At 37.4% G+C, this 16,915-nt stretch overlaps 1 protein-coding gene across 1 annotated transcript in view; it reads left to right on the plus strand.

Annotated features, from left to right (window-relative positions):
* The window catches only part of blmh (bleomycin hydrolase), a 77,318-nt gene that overhangs the window by 43,632 nt on the left and 16,771 nt on the right, over positions 1-16,915 (plus strand). Inside the window, exons 7-11 of the mRNA XM_059973317.1 lie at positions 4,688-4,843; positions 6,789-6,947; positions 9,257-9,324; positions 10,745-10,862; positions 14,027-14,096. Coding sequence (XP_059829300.1) covers positions 4,688-4,843; positions 6,789-6,947; positions 9,257-9,324; positions 10,745-10,862; positions 14,027-14,096 — 571 coding nt within the window. The remainder of the gene's footprint in view (positions 1-4,687; positions 4,844-6,788; positions 6,948-9,256; positions 9,325-10,744; positions 10,863-14,026; positions 14,097-16,915) is intronic.

Genomic DNA, 16,915 nt, shown 5'->3' on the forward strand with positions numbered 1-16,915 from the left:
GAATCAGGTTTATTATCACTGACATATATAGTGAAATTTGTTTTGTGGCAGCAGTACAGTGAAAACAGGAAAATTTCCTTAAGTACAACAAGCTGGAGGAACTCGGCAGATCAGACAGTATCCATGGAAACATTGACTGCTTGTTTCCACAGATGCTGCCCGACCTACTGAGTTCCTCCAGCTTGTTGCACATGTTGCTTTGACCACAGCATCTGCAGTGTACTTTGTGTTTAAAATCTCTATAAGTTACAAAATGAAAACTGGAAAGAAATAGTGAGCTGGTGTTCATAGATTGTTCAGAAATCTGGTGGTGGAAAGGAAGAAACAGTTCCTAAAAGATTGAGTGTGTGCCAATAGGTTTCTATACCTCACCCCCCCCCCCCCCAACCTATTTTTGAGAAGAAGTCAAGTCCCAGATGGGCAGGGTTTTTAATGATGAATGTTTCCTTCTTGAGGCACCACCTTCTGAAGATGTCCTCTGGAAAGGAGGGTTGTGTCTGTGATGGAACTGGCTGAGTCAGCAACCCTCTTTCAATCCTACACATTGGCGCCTCCATATGGTAGAGATGCCAACAGTGAGAATGTTCTCCACTGTACATCTGTAAAAATTTGCTGGAGTCTTTGGTAACATACCAAAACTCCTCAAACTCCTAATAAAGTATAACAGCTGGCATGCCTTCTTCATGATTGCATCAACGTGTTGAGCTCAGGATAGATTTTCTGAGATATTGGTACCATGAACTTCAAACTGCCCATCCTTTCCACTGCAAATCCCCTTAATGAGAACTGATTGTCTTCTTCCCAACTTCCCCTTCCTGAAGCTCACAACCAATTGACGTAGAATCTAAGGTTGTTGTTCCAACACCACTCAACTAGCAATAAAATATAGGCAATGATTTGATCCAATCTGAAGCTTTTCCATATTTGTTTTCAATGTGCCTTGTATTTCAGCATCTTAACTTTTGAGTGCAGTGAATTTATAGTTTCCAAATTGCCTGTAAGTTAAATTCACTGCAGATATTGTCCACTGCCTCGCATGGTCTAAAGCAACTTTTTCAAAACTTACCATCAAATTATTATAATGTATGACATCAAAAACTTCTAAGATTTATAAGAAAGAACAATTTCTAAAAGTGGAGAGGGATGGTTAAATAGTTTTCACACAAAGTTATGAACATATATACTGGTGTCAGATTTAAATTTAGCAATATTATGGGAGAGTGTTTTGTATGTACAGGTGGCTGTAAACTGAGTGTTTGTAACTAGGGGATGACGTGTTGTTTTTCCAACTTTCTTGAATTTCTTCACAGGAACCTCTGTCGTGGTTTCTTGAAATAACCAGAAGACACAGGAGATTCTTTGAGAAATTTAAACCTTTATTTGCAAACAAAAGCTGAGACAATTAACATTAGCATATCCTCATATCACCAGCACATTAGATTCTCGATTCGCCACCAGTATTTTTGTTCAGTAGCTTATACTTGTTCTAGTGCCTTGACTGGTTTTCATACCATCACACCATCGCACGATCCTGTCTAGTCTATTCCTTGGAACACTTGTCCCCCTTCCCGGCTTTGACTGGTTTTCATACCATCACACCACTCCATGACCCTGTCTACCACTGTTATCTCTACATGCTAACTTTCACTGTTAGCTACATTCTTAAAGCACTGAGCTTACTTTCACTGTTAGCTATATTTTTAAGGCACTGAGGCATTCAATAGTAGAGGCAATACAGAGATTACATTCTGGCCAATAAATTGGATACATAGCAAATAGCAAACACAAGGCTGGCCACGTAGTTCTGGCCACACAGCAAACGATGCAACTTTATTCTCCAATACCTCCTAAGAAACTTGTGCAAAGTGTGTTGGGCCAGGGACAGTGTTCACTTGAAAGACTGTGAAAAACAATTTGATGGCATTGGCTATGGAATATGGGAATGCTTTCTTCACAATAGCCTTGAGACTAGGATGTGACTTTCAGAAGTTGCACACAAACAATGAGGCTTTTCAGATAATATGCAGCTGATGGGATTGTCACAGGATCATCATCCAGTATTTGCTCTTTGTCAGCATCAAAGCGACCACAACTGTCTGTTAATTCACCTGCTGCTCCTGAATCCCTGCCAACTCTGGATCCTTGCCCATCTCTGTGGATCCTTGCCCATCTCTAACCAGATGTTTTGCAGTAAGGTGGTAATATAGTAATCTGTGAGCTCATGGGTTTATGCCTGCAACATTTTGTTTGCTAGTTTGCCAAGTCAACGGCCAAAATACAATAGAGGACTGTTGCTAATTGCAGTTTCCTGGAATTGGATTATTGCTATTATCTACAATTTGCAACAAACTTGCATAGACCCTTGTGGGCTGCTTTAAGGACTGATGTCATTAAACACTCTTAACAGCAATCTCCATGTAGGAAACTTGAAGACATGATAACAAACTGTCTGCTCCTTCTCAGTTTTACATCACATACATAAGTAGACCTATCTTGGCAGATTGGAATATTCAGGAGTGTAATTTTATATTGACCTAGATAATTTGAAAACTAATCCATTATAAAGTGTTTTCATATCCTAAAATCAAATTATTCAAACTTTATTGTATTTGAGGCTGTTGATAGATTATTGAAGGATAGGGTGTATTATCATTACTGAAACAGATAATCTGCCCAATTATACAATGTTGATTGTGGGAGCGTGACACAAATTGGTGGCCTTGTTTCCTACATTGTGACAAAAGCTTCACTTCAGAAAGTACTATACTGCAATGACTTGAAAAGAGTCAGAGATAGAACACAAAACCAGACCAACCAAGTCCATGTTAACGTTGCTGTGAGTAAACATTCTGATTTGGGTGTGTTAATTTGGAAATATCTGTATTACTGTTTTGGTTTTATCTTGGAGATTGTCATTGCAATTCTCATTGTTTTCTTTAATCTAAGTCCAATTTGCCAGCTAATTTCTTACTCTCAAATTAACAATTAAAATTTTCATTGATGGAAAGCGTGGCCTGACCAATTGGGTAATCTTCATTTGTAAATTCTTTATGAATTTTTGTTGCATAGACTCATAACACCATTTATATTAGAAATCTGCTGCAGAGTTGTTGTGTAAGAGGAGGAACTGCAGGTGCATTTCCAGTACCTCCCAACCACCGCCCCCCCCCCCCCCCACACACATCCCTGTGCTTCTAGCAACTGAATAATGTTAGATATTGTCGGCCTTGGAGTGTTTGTGGCCCTGAGGTAATTTTTAAGCCTGCCAGTAAGATACAGTGCTCCCAGTACAGGCAAATTCTACCCATTACTGGAAAATCTGTGCAATCAGATTCAAAACAATTAAATGACTAGGACTGTCATATGTGTAAGTTGTCATCTGACTGTTGCTGTAACAGCAACACCATTAATATTGACTGCTGTTAGCACACCAAAAGTTTGTAAAATTTGTACACAATGAAGCTATGAGCCAGTCATTTTTTGCAACTTCAATGAAGGAATAATCAAAAATATCTTAATGATTTGAATTCCTTTTTTAATTTGCTTTTACTCTCTGAATGTGAGTGAAGCTCATTGAATTTCATCTTTACTCTGTGAGTGTAAATAGGTGCAAGAACAGGTCATACAATCCTTTTTTGCTTGTTCCATCATTTTGTCTTGTAATGATGCATTTCTTCTGTGTGACTTTAATGCACTAACTGCATACTGTATCTCTTGTTTCCCTTAATGTCTCCCAATACCTGTCTTGAATATTTTCAGCAACTGAGTCTCTACAATTCCAAAGGATTGTTATCACAGTGGGTGAAGAAATCTCTGCCCTGAATATTCAACTCCTTATTTTGACACTGTGTCTCTAGACCTGGATATACCAACCAATGGAAGCCCCATTAGAATTTTGGATGTTGTTGTGAAAGTGCCTCCTATTCTTCTAAATTTTAGAGCATGTAGGGCCAATCAGCTTAATCTTCTACATGCAAACATCCCATTGCAGGAATTAATCTAGTGTACTTTTGCTGCAGTTCCTCTATTGTATTTTTTTTGAGGTGGGAGACTGCACCAAATGCACAATAGAAAAGGTGGTAAGTGATTTGTCTCTGAGCCTACATTGCCATTCATTATCATGGCTGATGTTGTTCTGAGTACCACATTCCTCATCTCTCCCCTAACCCATTAATGCCTTTATTCTATCACCTTCTTAAATACTGCAGATATTCCACATGGTAATAGATCCTCATTAAGCCACATTTAAAGTGTTTCTATGATCATGTTAGGGGGAAAATTCCATGATTTTGACACTAGGATGACAGAACAGCTTAGGCAATAGGGATTTCATAAAGATGATCAATGAAACTGTTAACAGATCCTCCACAGATTGTATAATGGAAGGACAAAGTCACTTAGATCACATTTCTTCCCCCATTCTGATGTTTGGTCTGAATAACAACTGAACCTCTTGGCCATATCTGCTTGCTTTTATGTATCTGAATTCCTATGTTAAGTTGCTGCCACATGATTGGCTGATTAGATATTTGCATCAATGAGCAGGTGTAAGGGTGTACCTAATAAAATGGCCATTGAGTGTATGTTAAGTCGCCTGGGCTGTGAGAGAACATACTCCATCCATTTCCCTTGTCTTTAAGTATTTCAATAATCTGTCATTGAAATAATCATTTTCCATCTATTCTAGATCTTCAGAATCATCAACATTTGTTTGGGAACTCCCCCTGAAACTTTTACATGGGAATTCAGGGACAAAGAAAAAAACTACCATAAGATTGGGCCAATCACACCTCTTCAGTTTTACCAAGAACACGTGAAGCCTCTTTTCAACATGAAAGACAAGGTAAGAGGGAAAAAAAGAAACTGCAGAGTTGTTGCCATTTTCATTATTATATTAATTTGAGAGCATAGAAACTAGCCAAATGGATCTGAATCTGAACATCTGTTAGGAAGGTTGAGTTATTGCCCATGTTAGTTTAGGTTTATTTTTTTTAATATACATTTCTTCGTGCATTTTTACTTTTTTTTCTTTTGTTGACTATTTTTATTCTTTTTCATGTTCAATCAAAATAGGTTTGATTGTTTATTATAAGCTTTTTCTTTGGTTGATAATTAATAAGATATTGTTATCCTATTATAAATTTAACTTTAAATCTAATGCATTTATAACCTATTTATATTATGTTATGTTTCTCTTTATATATATGAAATTCAATAAAAAGATTGAAAAAGAAAAAAAAGGAAGGTTGAGGGCTGATTATAATACAGTTCTTAAAATTCCAAAGGGCCTAGAGAGCATGGATTCATATCATTTGCATTTGAATGGAAGAGCAAGAATCAGAGACCAGTGTAAGATAATTACCAACAAATCTAATGGACTTCTGGGGGGGGGAGAGAGACTTCTTTACCAGAAAAGTAGTAGGAATACAGAACTTGCAATTAGCAATTGAAAAAAAATGGTGTGGATGTAGTTAATGTAGTTACAGGGAGGTTGGGAGGAGGTTTGAGTGGTAAACTACTACAATGGACTGATGGGCTTAAATGGCTTAAAGCCAAACTGAACTATGATCACACTAATGCTTCTGTTATCTTTTCCCAACCACTTTGTCTGACTCCTCTCTTCCATTTTGCTCATCTATTGTATCAGTTTTATTACCTTCTTTGTTGGGTTTGCTCAGCAATAAAATCATGCAAGTAGGAGATAAAAACAAAGTGCTGTAAATACTTCAACATGAGGAAATCTGCAGACGTTGGAAATTCATCTGCCATTGGAAGTACTACTTCCTATAGATGCTGCCTGGCCTGCTGCGTTCCACCAGCATTTTGTGTGTGTTGCTATAAATACTTAGCAGACCAGGCAATACCCGTGGAGAGAGAAACCGAGTTAATGTTTCAGATTAAAGGCTGATTTATACTTATACTGATTTATCGCATCTACGCCATAGGTGTCACATACCCTATGCTGTACCGTACGGAGTAGGATGACGTGCATTTCTCCAGAAATGCTTGAAATTCATTTCCTCGTCCATGTCTCTCACGAAGAAACTCAACACAGTGGCATAGAAACCCTACCACTAACTAGCATTTTGGCGCACACCAACGCACGCTCGCTATGGCGTAGAGCGACGCAGAAGTGAAATTCAGGGCTACAGCGTAGCCTGTACGCACAAGTATAAATCAGCCTTAATGACCTCTAGTTAGAACTGATCTCTGGCTTGATTCCTGGGAATGAGAATGGAATGAAGAATGTAAGGTGATCTCATTGAAGTATATAAGTTTCTTAGAGGGCTTCATACCCATTGTCTTCAGCCTGGCTAAAGTGTTTGTAATGAGGGGACTTGTTTCAAAGTTTGGCCATTTTGGACTGCATATAAAAGTGAATTCTTCACTCTGTGGGGGAGGGGAGAATCTTTGGAAGTTACTTTAAATCAGTGAAAGATATGGAAGATAATCTGTGACCACGGTGAGTCCAGAGGAGCTGTATGATTAACTCTTCCTTGCATTCTCATGATGTCGTTTGTTGGTGGATTTCAGTACATTGGCATATGACAAGCACAGTAATAAAAATCAATAACAGAAAATGTCAAAAGGCATCCCATGATTTACTCTATTACATTTGAGATCCTTGATGTTGATCTCCGTTACCCTAGTGTTAATGATAACAGGCATAAACAAATAACTTTTGGGCAGTTTGCAGAATGCTTGAGTTTGAGCTCAGTTTTCCAAGTTTGTTACATTTTGCCAGCATTAAGCACAACATTTAAGAATTCTTAATGTTTGTTTTATAGGTGTGCTTGGTTAATGACCCTAGATCCTTCAACCCCTACGGAAAGCTGTACACAGTAGATTTTCTGAATAACATGTCAAATGGAAGGAAGGTTTTGTACATCAACCAGCCGATTGAGATACTGAAGCAGATGGCCGCTGCTTCCATCAAAGATGGAGAGGTTAGTGTATTTTAAAATGTATCCTCTTTCTTAGAATTTGTACTGAAAATAAAATATTGACCAAAAAAAAGTGGTCTATTCCAATGCAAACCTATAGAAATACTGGTTATCGATGGGAAAACTTATGCAATGCTTGAATTGGCCTCTTAATACAGATTAGATTAGATTAGTTTTGTTTGTCATATATATTGAAACATGTAGTAAAATACATTGTTTGCGTCGAATCAAATCAGCAAGGATTATGCTGGGTATCCTGCAAGTGTAGCTACTTCTGATACCAATATAGCATGCCCACAACTCACTAACCCTACTCCTACCTTTAGATGTTGAGGAAACTGTATGGAGTCCTGGGCACATAAAGCTGTTCATGTCTTCATAGTCATCACTTTCTGTAATGGGGAAATACAGAACTTCAAGATACAATTACCATTTAATTCAGATTTGGAGCTGAGGTGGTGTGGAATTTCAAGTGGGTTCTCTTGTCTGGGTCAACTTAATAAAAATGTTCTTTGTGCAGTTAAATTTTGCTGCTAAACTTTCAAGTTTAAGCTACAACAGCACGGCAGTTTTGTGAGGAAAAAGTATATTATTTGTGACCTCTGGTTGGCATGAAAGTAGAGGACTAAATGGCTAGTTTTCATGTTTTGTGATTCTATTACTATGAATATAATTGACTGACAACAGATTATAATCTCATTTCTTGGTAAGCTCATCAGAGTTGTTTTATCTTGAGATACTATGTCACACCATGATTAATTTGTACCTTGGGTGATCTCATTTCTTTTCTCACTCTCTCTCTCTCATTTTGTTTTTTGCACAGACCTATTTATGTACCTCTGTATAGGGTATGAGCAGTTCCTCCTGCTTTGTGCTCCTCTGTTCTACTCCTCCATACTTCCTGGATTGGAGTCACTTCTCACACCAGGAGATGGCTCTCTAAGATTGGAAAAAAAATTAATTTCCAGAAATGTCTGTTAGAGGCCTGCTGCTTGATAGGCTTCCTAAAAATGAAGCAGAAATTTTTAATTAGAGTATTTCATGATCATATCAATAGTGTGGCTTTTATGCAATTGTAGAAGCCACTGCTTTCTTTAAATTTTTTTAAGTCCTTATTGAAATGGGATTTGTCATTAAGCTCCAGTTATTTTAAAGAAATGCTTATAATGAGATAAACTTTTGTTCTTTGTCCTATCCTTTGTTCATAGACCATGAAAGAGTGGATGCCGCTTTGAAACTTAGTAAGAATGCTAGGTTTTAAGCTGCAGTGGAAACATTCAAGGGATTGAAATATTTCAAGAAGAGGTTCCAGAGGTTGGAACTTAGCAACTGAAAGTATATTTACTACTGGAGGAAGTGATTAATTTTGAGGATGATTAATTGACCTAAATTGGACGGGCATGTGATATATATATATATATATATATATATATATATATATATATATATATATTATAGTACAGGAGTAAAGGGATGTAGTGCAGGAGAGTGATGAAATAATGGAGATAGCTATGATTTTATTTAATGTAGCATGCACAAGGTACCGCACGGCTGTCTCCTGTTCATTTGTTTATTGCTGCTTTATTTTATTACACATTTTGACTTTTTAAATACTTTATTTGCCTATCACCTCACTATGATTGGAGCTTTACAATTCCCATTCCTGGTGTTCTCCATGCTCACCTTGGTCATTTGAACACACATAGCAATGACTAAAATTTCCCATCTGGCACTGACCATGACATTTCTGGCACAAACTAAATCTCCTGTGGAAGTACTCCAAAATTGCCATCTGATAGAGGGCCCTGGTAACACCAAGAGATGCTATTCACCTCATTGAATGAATAAAAGAAAACAAAATATTTTCATTCATATGATATAGGAATAAATCTCTAAATGTCAGCCTTAGTTGGGCAGGTAGCAACCTTGTCCTGAATGGAAATACTAGTTGAAGATTTACTCTGTAGATTAGAGTTCAAGATCTAAACTGACCTTGTTAGACAGAGGCTCAAAAAGAAAGTCCAATCAGCACAGCATTACAAGGAGTGTTCATCTGAGTTGTGAAACCAAGACCCAATGTGGCCTGTTAGGTGCATGTAAAATTATTTGAAGTAGTTCAGGAATGTTTATCCTTCCAACATCACTAAAACAGGTTGTCCAAATTGACGTGTTTCCTGCATTGCAACAATAATTTCATTGGAATACTTCACTGGCAATAACTGTTTGCTGTGCCCTGAGGTCATGAATAGTGCTATAAAATTGAAGTTCCTTTTCTCCATTGACTAATCTTGTTAATGATGTTTACTTTTTAGGCAGTCTGGTTTGGGTGTGATATAGGAAAACAATTTTGCAGCAAGCTAGGAATCAGTGATCTCAATATGTAAGTATAAGACTGAAAAAAGTTGTTATGTACAGTTATGTATTAAAAGTTGCACAGTCCAACACATAATTAAAAACTCTGTAAACACTCAGCAAGTCAGTCAGCATCTGGGGAAAGTGAAATGGAATTTAAAAAATAAAGTCAGAGTCTGACTTTGAAAGAACAGGGAAAGGGAGTATACGATTTGTTTTTGATTTACAGAGGGGGAAAAGAATAGTTAGGAGAAACATGACAGGGTGAAGCCATGATTGCCATGGAGAAAGGTTTAAATCTCATCCAAGGACCAAAAAAGTGGGAGGTTAGGACAAGTGGGTGGACAGTACAAACAAAGAATCATGAAATGTTGCAAAAGAGGGGCTGTAGAATATGATCATCAGCTTAATCTGTACTAACGGAGAGAGGAAAAACTGAGCCAGTATCACAAATGAATAGTTTATATCAAAAATGGTCAGTTCTTCCACTATGGATAGAAAACATGTTCTCCTGAGTTGCAGAATTCACATACGTTTGCATTTATTCTATATATAAAGGAAGTTTGATTTCATAGCTACAAGCTTATCATGCCTTTCCTTAATAGCAAAAATTATAATTTGACACTTTTTGAAAACAATTCCACTACCATCTTTCCTGTTTTAACATAAAGGCCATAGAGTCAGAGAGATATATACCACAGATCCATTGCAGGAAAAGCAGCATCCATCATCAGGGACCCCCACCACCCAGGCCATGCTCTCTTCTTGCTGTCATCACCTTAAAGTTGTTTTATGAGCCTCAGGACTCACACTACCAGATTTAGGAAAAGTTAATACCCCACAACCATCAGGCTCTTGAACCAGTGAGAATAACTTCATGCAACTTCACTTGCCCCATGACTGATCTGTCCCCCCCCCCCCCAACCTGTGGACTTACTTTCATGGACTCTTCATCTTACGTTCTCAATATTTATTGCTTGCTTGCTTGCTTATTTATTTATTTATCTATCTATCTATCTATCTATATCTATCTATCTATCTAGCTATCTATTTATTTATTTATTTATTTATTTATTGCTGTTTGGGTTTTTTTCTCTTTTGTATTTGCATAGCTTTTTGCCTTTTAAACATTGGTTGTTTTTTCACCCTGTCTCAGGGTTGGATATGATGACATATATGTACTTTGATAATAAACTTACTTTGAACTTTGTGTTTTTGATTGTTGCTATAAGTTCTGCTGTGGATGAATATACCTACCCGTTAGCAGACTGAGCATGGGGAAGTGGATATTATTAGCAAAATCTCCGCAAGAATATCTTGCTCTAAAGAATAGGAGTGCACTGCTACAAGAAGCAGACTAATGAAAGAACCAAGACTAAATGATAACAAAAGTAAATCACTATTTCAAAAAATGTTCTACTATCTCACGAAATTTGGATATTTTGCAGACTGAATCAAGAGCTACTGTTTGGAGTTACTCTGAAGAATCTGGGCAAAGCAGAAAAGCTGATGTATGGTGAATCACAGATGACACATGCTATGGTTCTAACTGGTTTCTCTGAAAAGGCAAGTTGCACTCTGTGGTTAGCTGTTCCCTGCAGGGTTTGTTGACCAGATCTATCCAGAGATGTTTGATTTGTAGCAATGCTTTTCAGAGAGAAGGAAAATACTGTAAAAGCCACATTTGCACTCATCATAGAATGCACGTTTCTATCAGAAGTTAATACATTAGATTTAAATTTGGTTCTAGCACATTGCTGTTGTGTATTTTCTGCTGCATTGGTCTTATAAATTTGTAAAACATTGGATATGCCCACAGTAAAGCTCTCCAACTGAGCAAAACCTATTGTGCAGCTATATGGATTCTACATTTTTAAATCTTAATAACATATCCAAAATTCCTCAGTGTGCCTTGGTAATTTGCCTTGTTGCTTACTTGGTTACTGATTTAAAATGCATCAAGATTAAACAATTTGACCAATTCTTTGTGAGCACACCTCAGATGCCATTTTACTATTATTTGCATAAACCAAATAGACTGATTAAAACACTTACTAGCTGCAATCTTGGTAAAATATAACTCACTGACTCAAATATCCAGTGCCGAGTAGTGTAGAGAAGACCCTCATGAAGCTTTGCTCTTTATAGCACTATTCAAGAGAAAATAGTAAAGCACAGTGCAAAAGGATTTTCAAACAAGCCTCAGTGCGGCACAAATTGAGAAATTAGAAATGACACTATTTATCATTAAAGTCACTAAACAAATTTAGTAAAATAAACTTCAAAGACCATTCATAAACTAGACTCTGAAGCAATAACTCTCAATTTAACGTTTCAATAATAGTGCCATTTGAGTAAAGTTTCCTGAAGCCTGCTGCAAAATTTCCCTATTTACATTAATATCTGAGGTGCCCACCTGCTTCAAATAGGCTTCAATTATACCAGTGCCTAACAAGGACAAGGTGACCTTCCTCAGTAACTATCATCCAGCAGCACTTAAATACACAAAGATGAAATGTTTTAAGAGGTTGGTGATGAAATTATACATAATCAACTGCTGCCTGAGAAGCAACTTAGATCTGCTCCAATTTGCCAACAGGTCCACAGCAGATGCCATCTCATTGGCTCTTCACTTAATCCTGCAACATGGACAGTAAAGACGCATACATCAGGATGCTCTTTTTTGACTATAGCTCAGCATTCAATTCCCTCATTCCTTATAACTAGTCAGTAAGCTCCAAAACCTTGGCCTCAAGATTTCCTTGTGTATTTGGATCCTCGATTTCCTTATTGCTGCCAGTCAGTTCGGACTGGCAGCAACATTTCCTCCATGATCTCCATCAGCACAAGTGTTCAACTTGTTTGACACTTATGACAGTGTGTCTAAGCACAGTTGCAATCTCATATTCAAGTTTGCTGATGACACCATTGTCATAGGCTGATGAATCAACATATAGGAGGGGAGGTTGAATATCAGGTGAGTGGTGCCATAACAATAATTTCTTACTCAATGTCAGCAAGACCAAGGAGCTGATTATTGACTTCAGGAGAAGGAAACCAGAGGTTCATCAGCTGGTCCTCATTGGAGGATCAGAGGTGGAAAGGGTCAGCTACTTTAAATTCCTCAGTGTTATTATTTTGGAGGAGTTGGCCTGGACCCAACACATAAGCGTAATTACGAAGAAAGCACAGCAGTGCCTCTACTTCCTTTGGAGTTTGTGAAGATTCAGTATGACAACTAAAACTTTGACAAACTTCTATAGGTATGCGATGGAGAGTATATTGACTGGTTGCATCACAGCCTGGTATGGAAACACCAATTCCTTGATCAGAAAATCCTATAAAAGTAGTGGATACAGCCCAGTCCATTACAAGTAAAGCTGTCCCCACTACTGAGCACATCTACATGAAACATTATTGCAAGAAAGCAGCATTTATCACCAGGGACCCCCACCTCCCAGGTCATGTTCTTGCTGCTGCCATCTACCAAGAAGATACAAGAGCTTCAGGACTCAGACCACTAGTTTCAGGAGTAGTTAGTGCCCCTCACCTATCAGGCTCTTGAACCAAAAGGGATAACTTCACTCATTTCATTATTGAAATGTTCCCATAACCTATGAACTCACTTTCAAGGACTCTTCATCTCATGTTCTCAATATTTATTGCTTGTTTCTTTCTTTCTTTCTATGTATCTTTACACTGTTTGAATGCCCAGGCTGCTGTGGTCTTTCATTGATTCTGTTATAGTTATTACTCTATGAGTTTATTGATTATGCCCACAGAAAGTGAATTTACTTTGAAATTTAATATCTTTCAAGTCTTTCCGGAAGTGATTTTCAGATGACACAAGAACTTGAGAATCAGTCCATTGCTCTCTTGTAGATAGGTTACAATGTAGAAACTAGAGCATAATAAGGCCCTTCGGCCCACAAAGCTGTGCTGAACATGTTCCTACCTTAGAACTACCTAGGCTTTACCCATAGCCCTTTTATTTTTCTAAGGTCCATGTAGCCATCCAGGAGTCTCTTAAAAGACCCTATCATTTCCGTCTCCACCACTGCTGCCGACAGCCCATTCCATGCAATCACCACTCTCTGCATAAAAAAACTTACCCCTGACATCTCCTTTGTACCTACTTCCATGCAACTTAAAACTATGACCTCTCGTGCCTACCATTTCAGCCCTGGGGAAAAGCCTCTGACCATCCACACGATCAATGCCTCTCATTATCTTGTACACCTCTATCTGGTCACCTCTTATCCTCCATCACTCCTATTCTCATAAGGCATGCTCCCCAATCCGGCAACATCCTTGTAAATCTCCTCTGCACCCTTTCTATGGTTTCCATGTCCTTCCTGTAGTGAGACAACCAGAACCGAGCACAGTACTCCAAGTGGGTTCTGACCAGGGTCCTATATAGCTGCAACATTACCTCTCAGCTCTAAAACTCAATTCCACAATTGATGAAGGCCAATGCACCATATGCCTTCTTAACCAGATAATATCTGGAAATTATGCTTGCTGTCAGCCCAAGGTGAAAGCCATTTGCAGTCATATAGCCAGAATATAGAATTCAAACTGCATACTTCCACATGCACACTGTTTCTGCTGTAAACTTGTATGTAAATCAACTGCATTACATTATTACCAAACCATTTAATCATCAAAAGAATGCATATTGAATAGCATTGCTAAATACCTTGCTGATGCTTGTATATTTTGGCACACAGGGTGAAAATGAAGCAGAGTATGAAAAATGGAGAGTGGAAAATTCATGGGGAGAAGAAAGTGGGAACAAAGGTAAGTTTCCAATATATAAGAGTTGACCAAAGCCTCACTGTTTGAATCATGATGAAAGTGTAGCTCTTAAAACCAATGTTGTGCTTGGATCAGGATATTCAGAGCAAAACCAATGATTTGATGCAATGTTGAGTGGAAATCTACACCGCACTCAGGAACCTAGTTTCTGCAGACTTAAATGAGGAGTTTTCAAATTATTATCTTTGGAACATATACAATTCATTAACAGATATCATCTGCAATGGAACTTATGTTCCTCAGTGGTAATTAAATCAATGTTGTTTATATATTGTTCTTTTTGGGAATATGCTATGTTCTTCAATATTTGATTCTTTACCTTCTATAAAGTGTTCCAAGTAAGTCAAACTTAAGAGTAGTTAATTTAGCCTTGAGACATTTGTTAGAAGAAAGTGATTCTTCATCCTAACTTCATCTGTAAATCTTAATTCCCCTGCCTAAAAAAAAAAATCATTAATCATAGTTTCAACAGGTTCGATTAAGTTAATCTCAGGAGCTTTTTGGGGAAAAAAAAGTCCCTATTTTCACTGCGCTTCCTGTGAATGTGTACTTTCTGATATTGCCTGTGAACACAAGTTCACTACTCTCCCAACTCACCACTTTCTACTGGTACCAGTTACGTTTCTAATGATCACCCCAATTCACTCCTCACTTAGCCAGAAACTACCCTCACACAAGTTCACCATGTCCTCCAGCCCCACCACTTCTCCCCACTTTTTCTACCTTTTCCCCAATCCTCTACCACTTTTTTTCTGCAACTGGACAAATAGTTTTTTAATTTCAATTCCTCTTGTTAATTCTCAGTCAAGGTGCCCAGATTCATCAAGATTGTAGATCTGTATTTAATTTTCTGAAATGGCTCTGAACAATAGCTGAACTTTGTAAGTGGGACCAGATGAGATTAAATGATTGCTGAAGGATTACTAATCCTATTATATGAAGGATTAGCAACTTTAGCAATTGGGTAAGTAATGTAAAGTTTACCAATGTTTCATTTGCTATTCTAACATCCTACCTTGTTAGCATTTTCTGTGAGCTGAAATATTGGGCTTTTTTTTTAAAGCACTATTTAACAATACATGTACACAAGAAAATAGGAGCAGGAGAAGGCTATGAGCCTGCCGTTCCATTTGATATGATCATGGCTAAACTACGTCAGCCTTAACTCCTCTTCTGTGCCATTCTTCCATACCCCTCTTCCTCAATCTATCAAATATTTATGCACTTTCACTTTAACATCTTATTCCTTATGTTTCAAGAGTGTAAATGAGGATCAAACCTATATAAAAGGAAATACAGGTCACAGTGGAGGGTGCTGAACATTGAAGTCTGGCTATCTTAATCTGAGAAAACTTGTGTTGGAAATACAAATTATCCACTTCAACTCATTTAATGGCACCATCACCATTGGTATTTCTGGAGTAAATTGGATTCATGCTGCGCATCCATTTCAAAAATGAACATAATATAAAACAGTTTGTTTTGTGGCATTCTGCCTTATGTGAACTGAATTTAGCAGACTTGCCATAATAAAACCCATTAACTAGCAATTTGTTCAATAATAGCAATTACTTGAGCTCCTTCTCTAAAAGATTAAAATATACATTTGTAGATGGAAACATGCTGACAGATTGAATGAGAAGTTACTGTTATTACACCACTCAGCCAAATTTTCAATCTCCCTCCTGTATCTAATTCATCACCATCTTTGATTGGCCCAGATTTCTGAATGGACAATGAACCAATGTCCACTATGTCACCTTTAACTTTTTGCACAACCTATTTAATGTAATTATTTATGTATATTTTTTATTGTAATTTTTTGATGTATTGCATTGTGCTGCTGCAAAACAACTAATTTCAGGACATATGCCAGTGATGTTAAACCTGATTCTGAGCATATTGACCGGCTGGCTTGCTGAAGTGTTCAAATGGCCTTCTCTTGCTCCTGATTTCTTGTGTTCATTGATCCATGTCCATTGGTTGGTATTTGAATCCTGCTGGCAGAGGAATTCAATTCCAAATAATTAAAGAAATTAATGAGGTTTGTCATAATGCTATCTGGTTCTCAAATACCCTTTGGGGAAGGAAATCTGCCAATCCTTCCTATTTTCACCTATACAGAGCTACCAATGTGTTCTAACTCTTAACCATGTCCTCCATTAAGGGGCAAGATGGGATGAACAGTAATTGCTGGCATCAACAACTCAGGAATTAATAATAAAATCATTAATTTCCTTTCAAAATTTTTTAACAATTTGAGTTGAGCTCCCTCAAGAAGAAAGCACTTATTTCAACAAAAAAACAGAATGGACTAATTAGCCAATTTATGAATGGTTAATTCTAAAAAGCACAAAGTAGCAAAGTTTTCCAATGGCCTAATTAGTCATCTTTAGAATAGTTTTAGTTCAATTATTGAATGAACAATTCTTGGTTATTTATGTCAAATTGACTCGATACTTCCCAAAATCTACCTGCACTGGCTTATTCATCAAGCCTTTTCATCTGAATCCAACAATAGCTTTTAAAGTGCTTTTCTTTTTGCCTTTAATCTTTTAAAGAGAGTTCAAGGTTACAATTGTTTTTGTCAACTAGTTCTAAAACATGCCAACAAAAATATGGAAAATTGAAGGAGAGAAGCAGAACAAATGTTTCAATGCAAACATTAACTCTTGACCTGCTGAGGTTTCCCATTAATTCCCACAATACTTTATAAATGTTTCCATTTTAATTCAAGCATAGGTAGCAAAATACAGTGCTAACTATAGAGAGAAAAAACAGCTTTCTCAATAGAGCGCACC

The sequence above is a fragment of the Hypanus sabinus genome, chromosome 6 (genome assembly GCF_030144855.1).
Source record: "Hypanus sabinus isolate sHypSab1 chromosome 6, sHypSab1.hap1, whole genome shotgun sequence".
Lineage (NCBI taxonomy): Eukaryota > Metazoa > Chordata > Chondrichthyes > Myliobatiformes > Dasyatidae > Hypanus > Hypanus sabinus.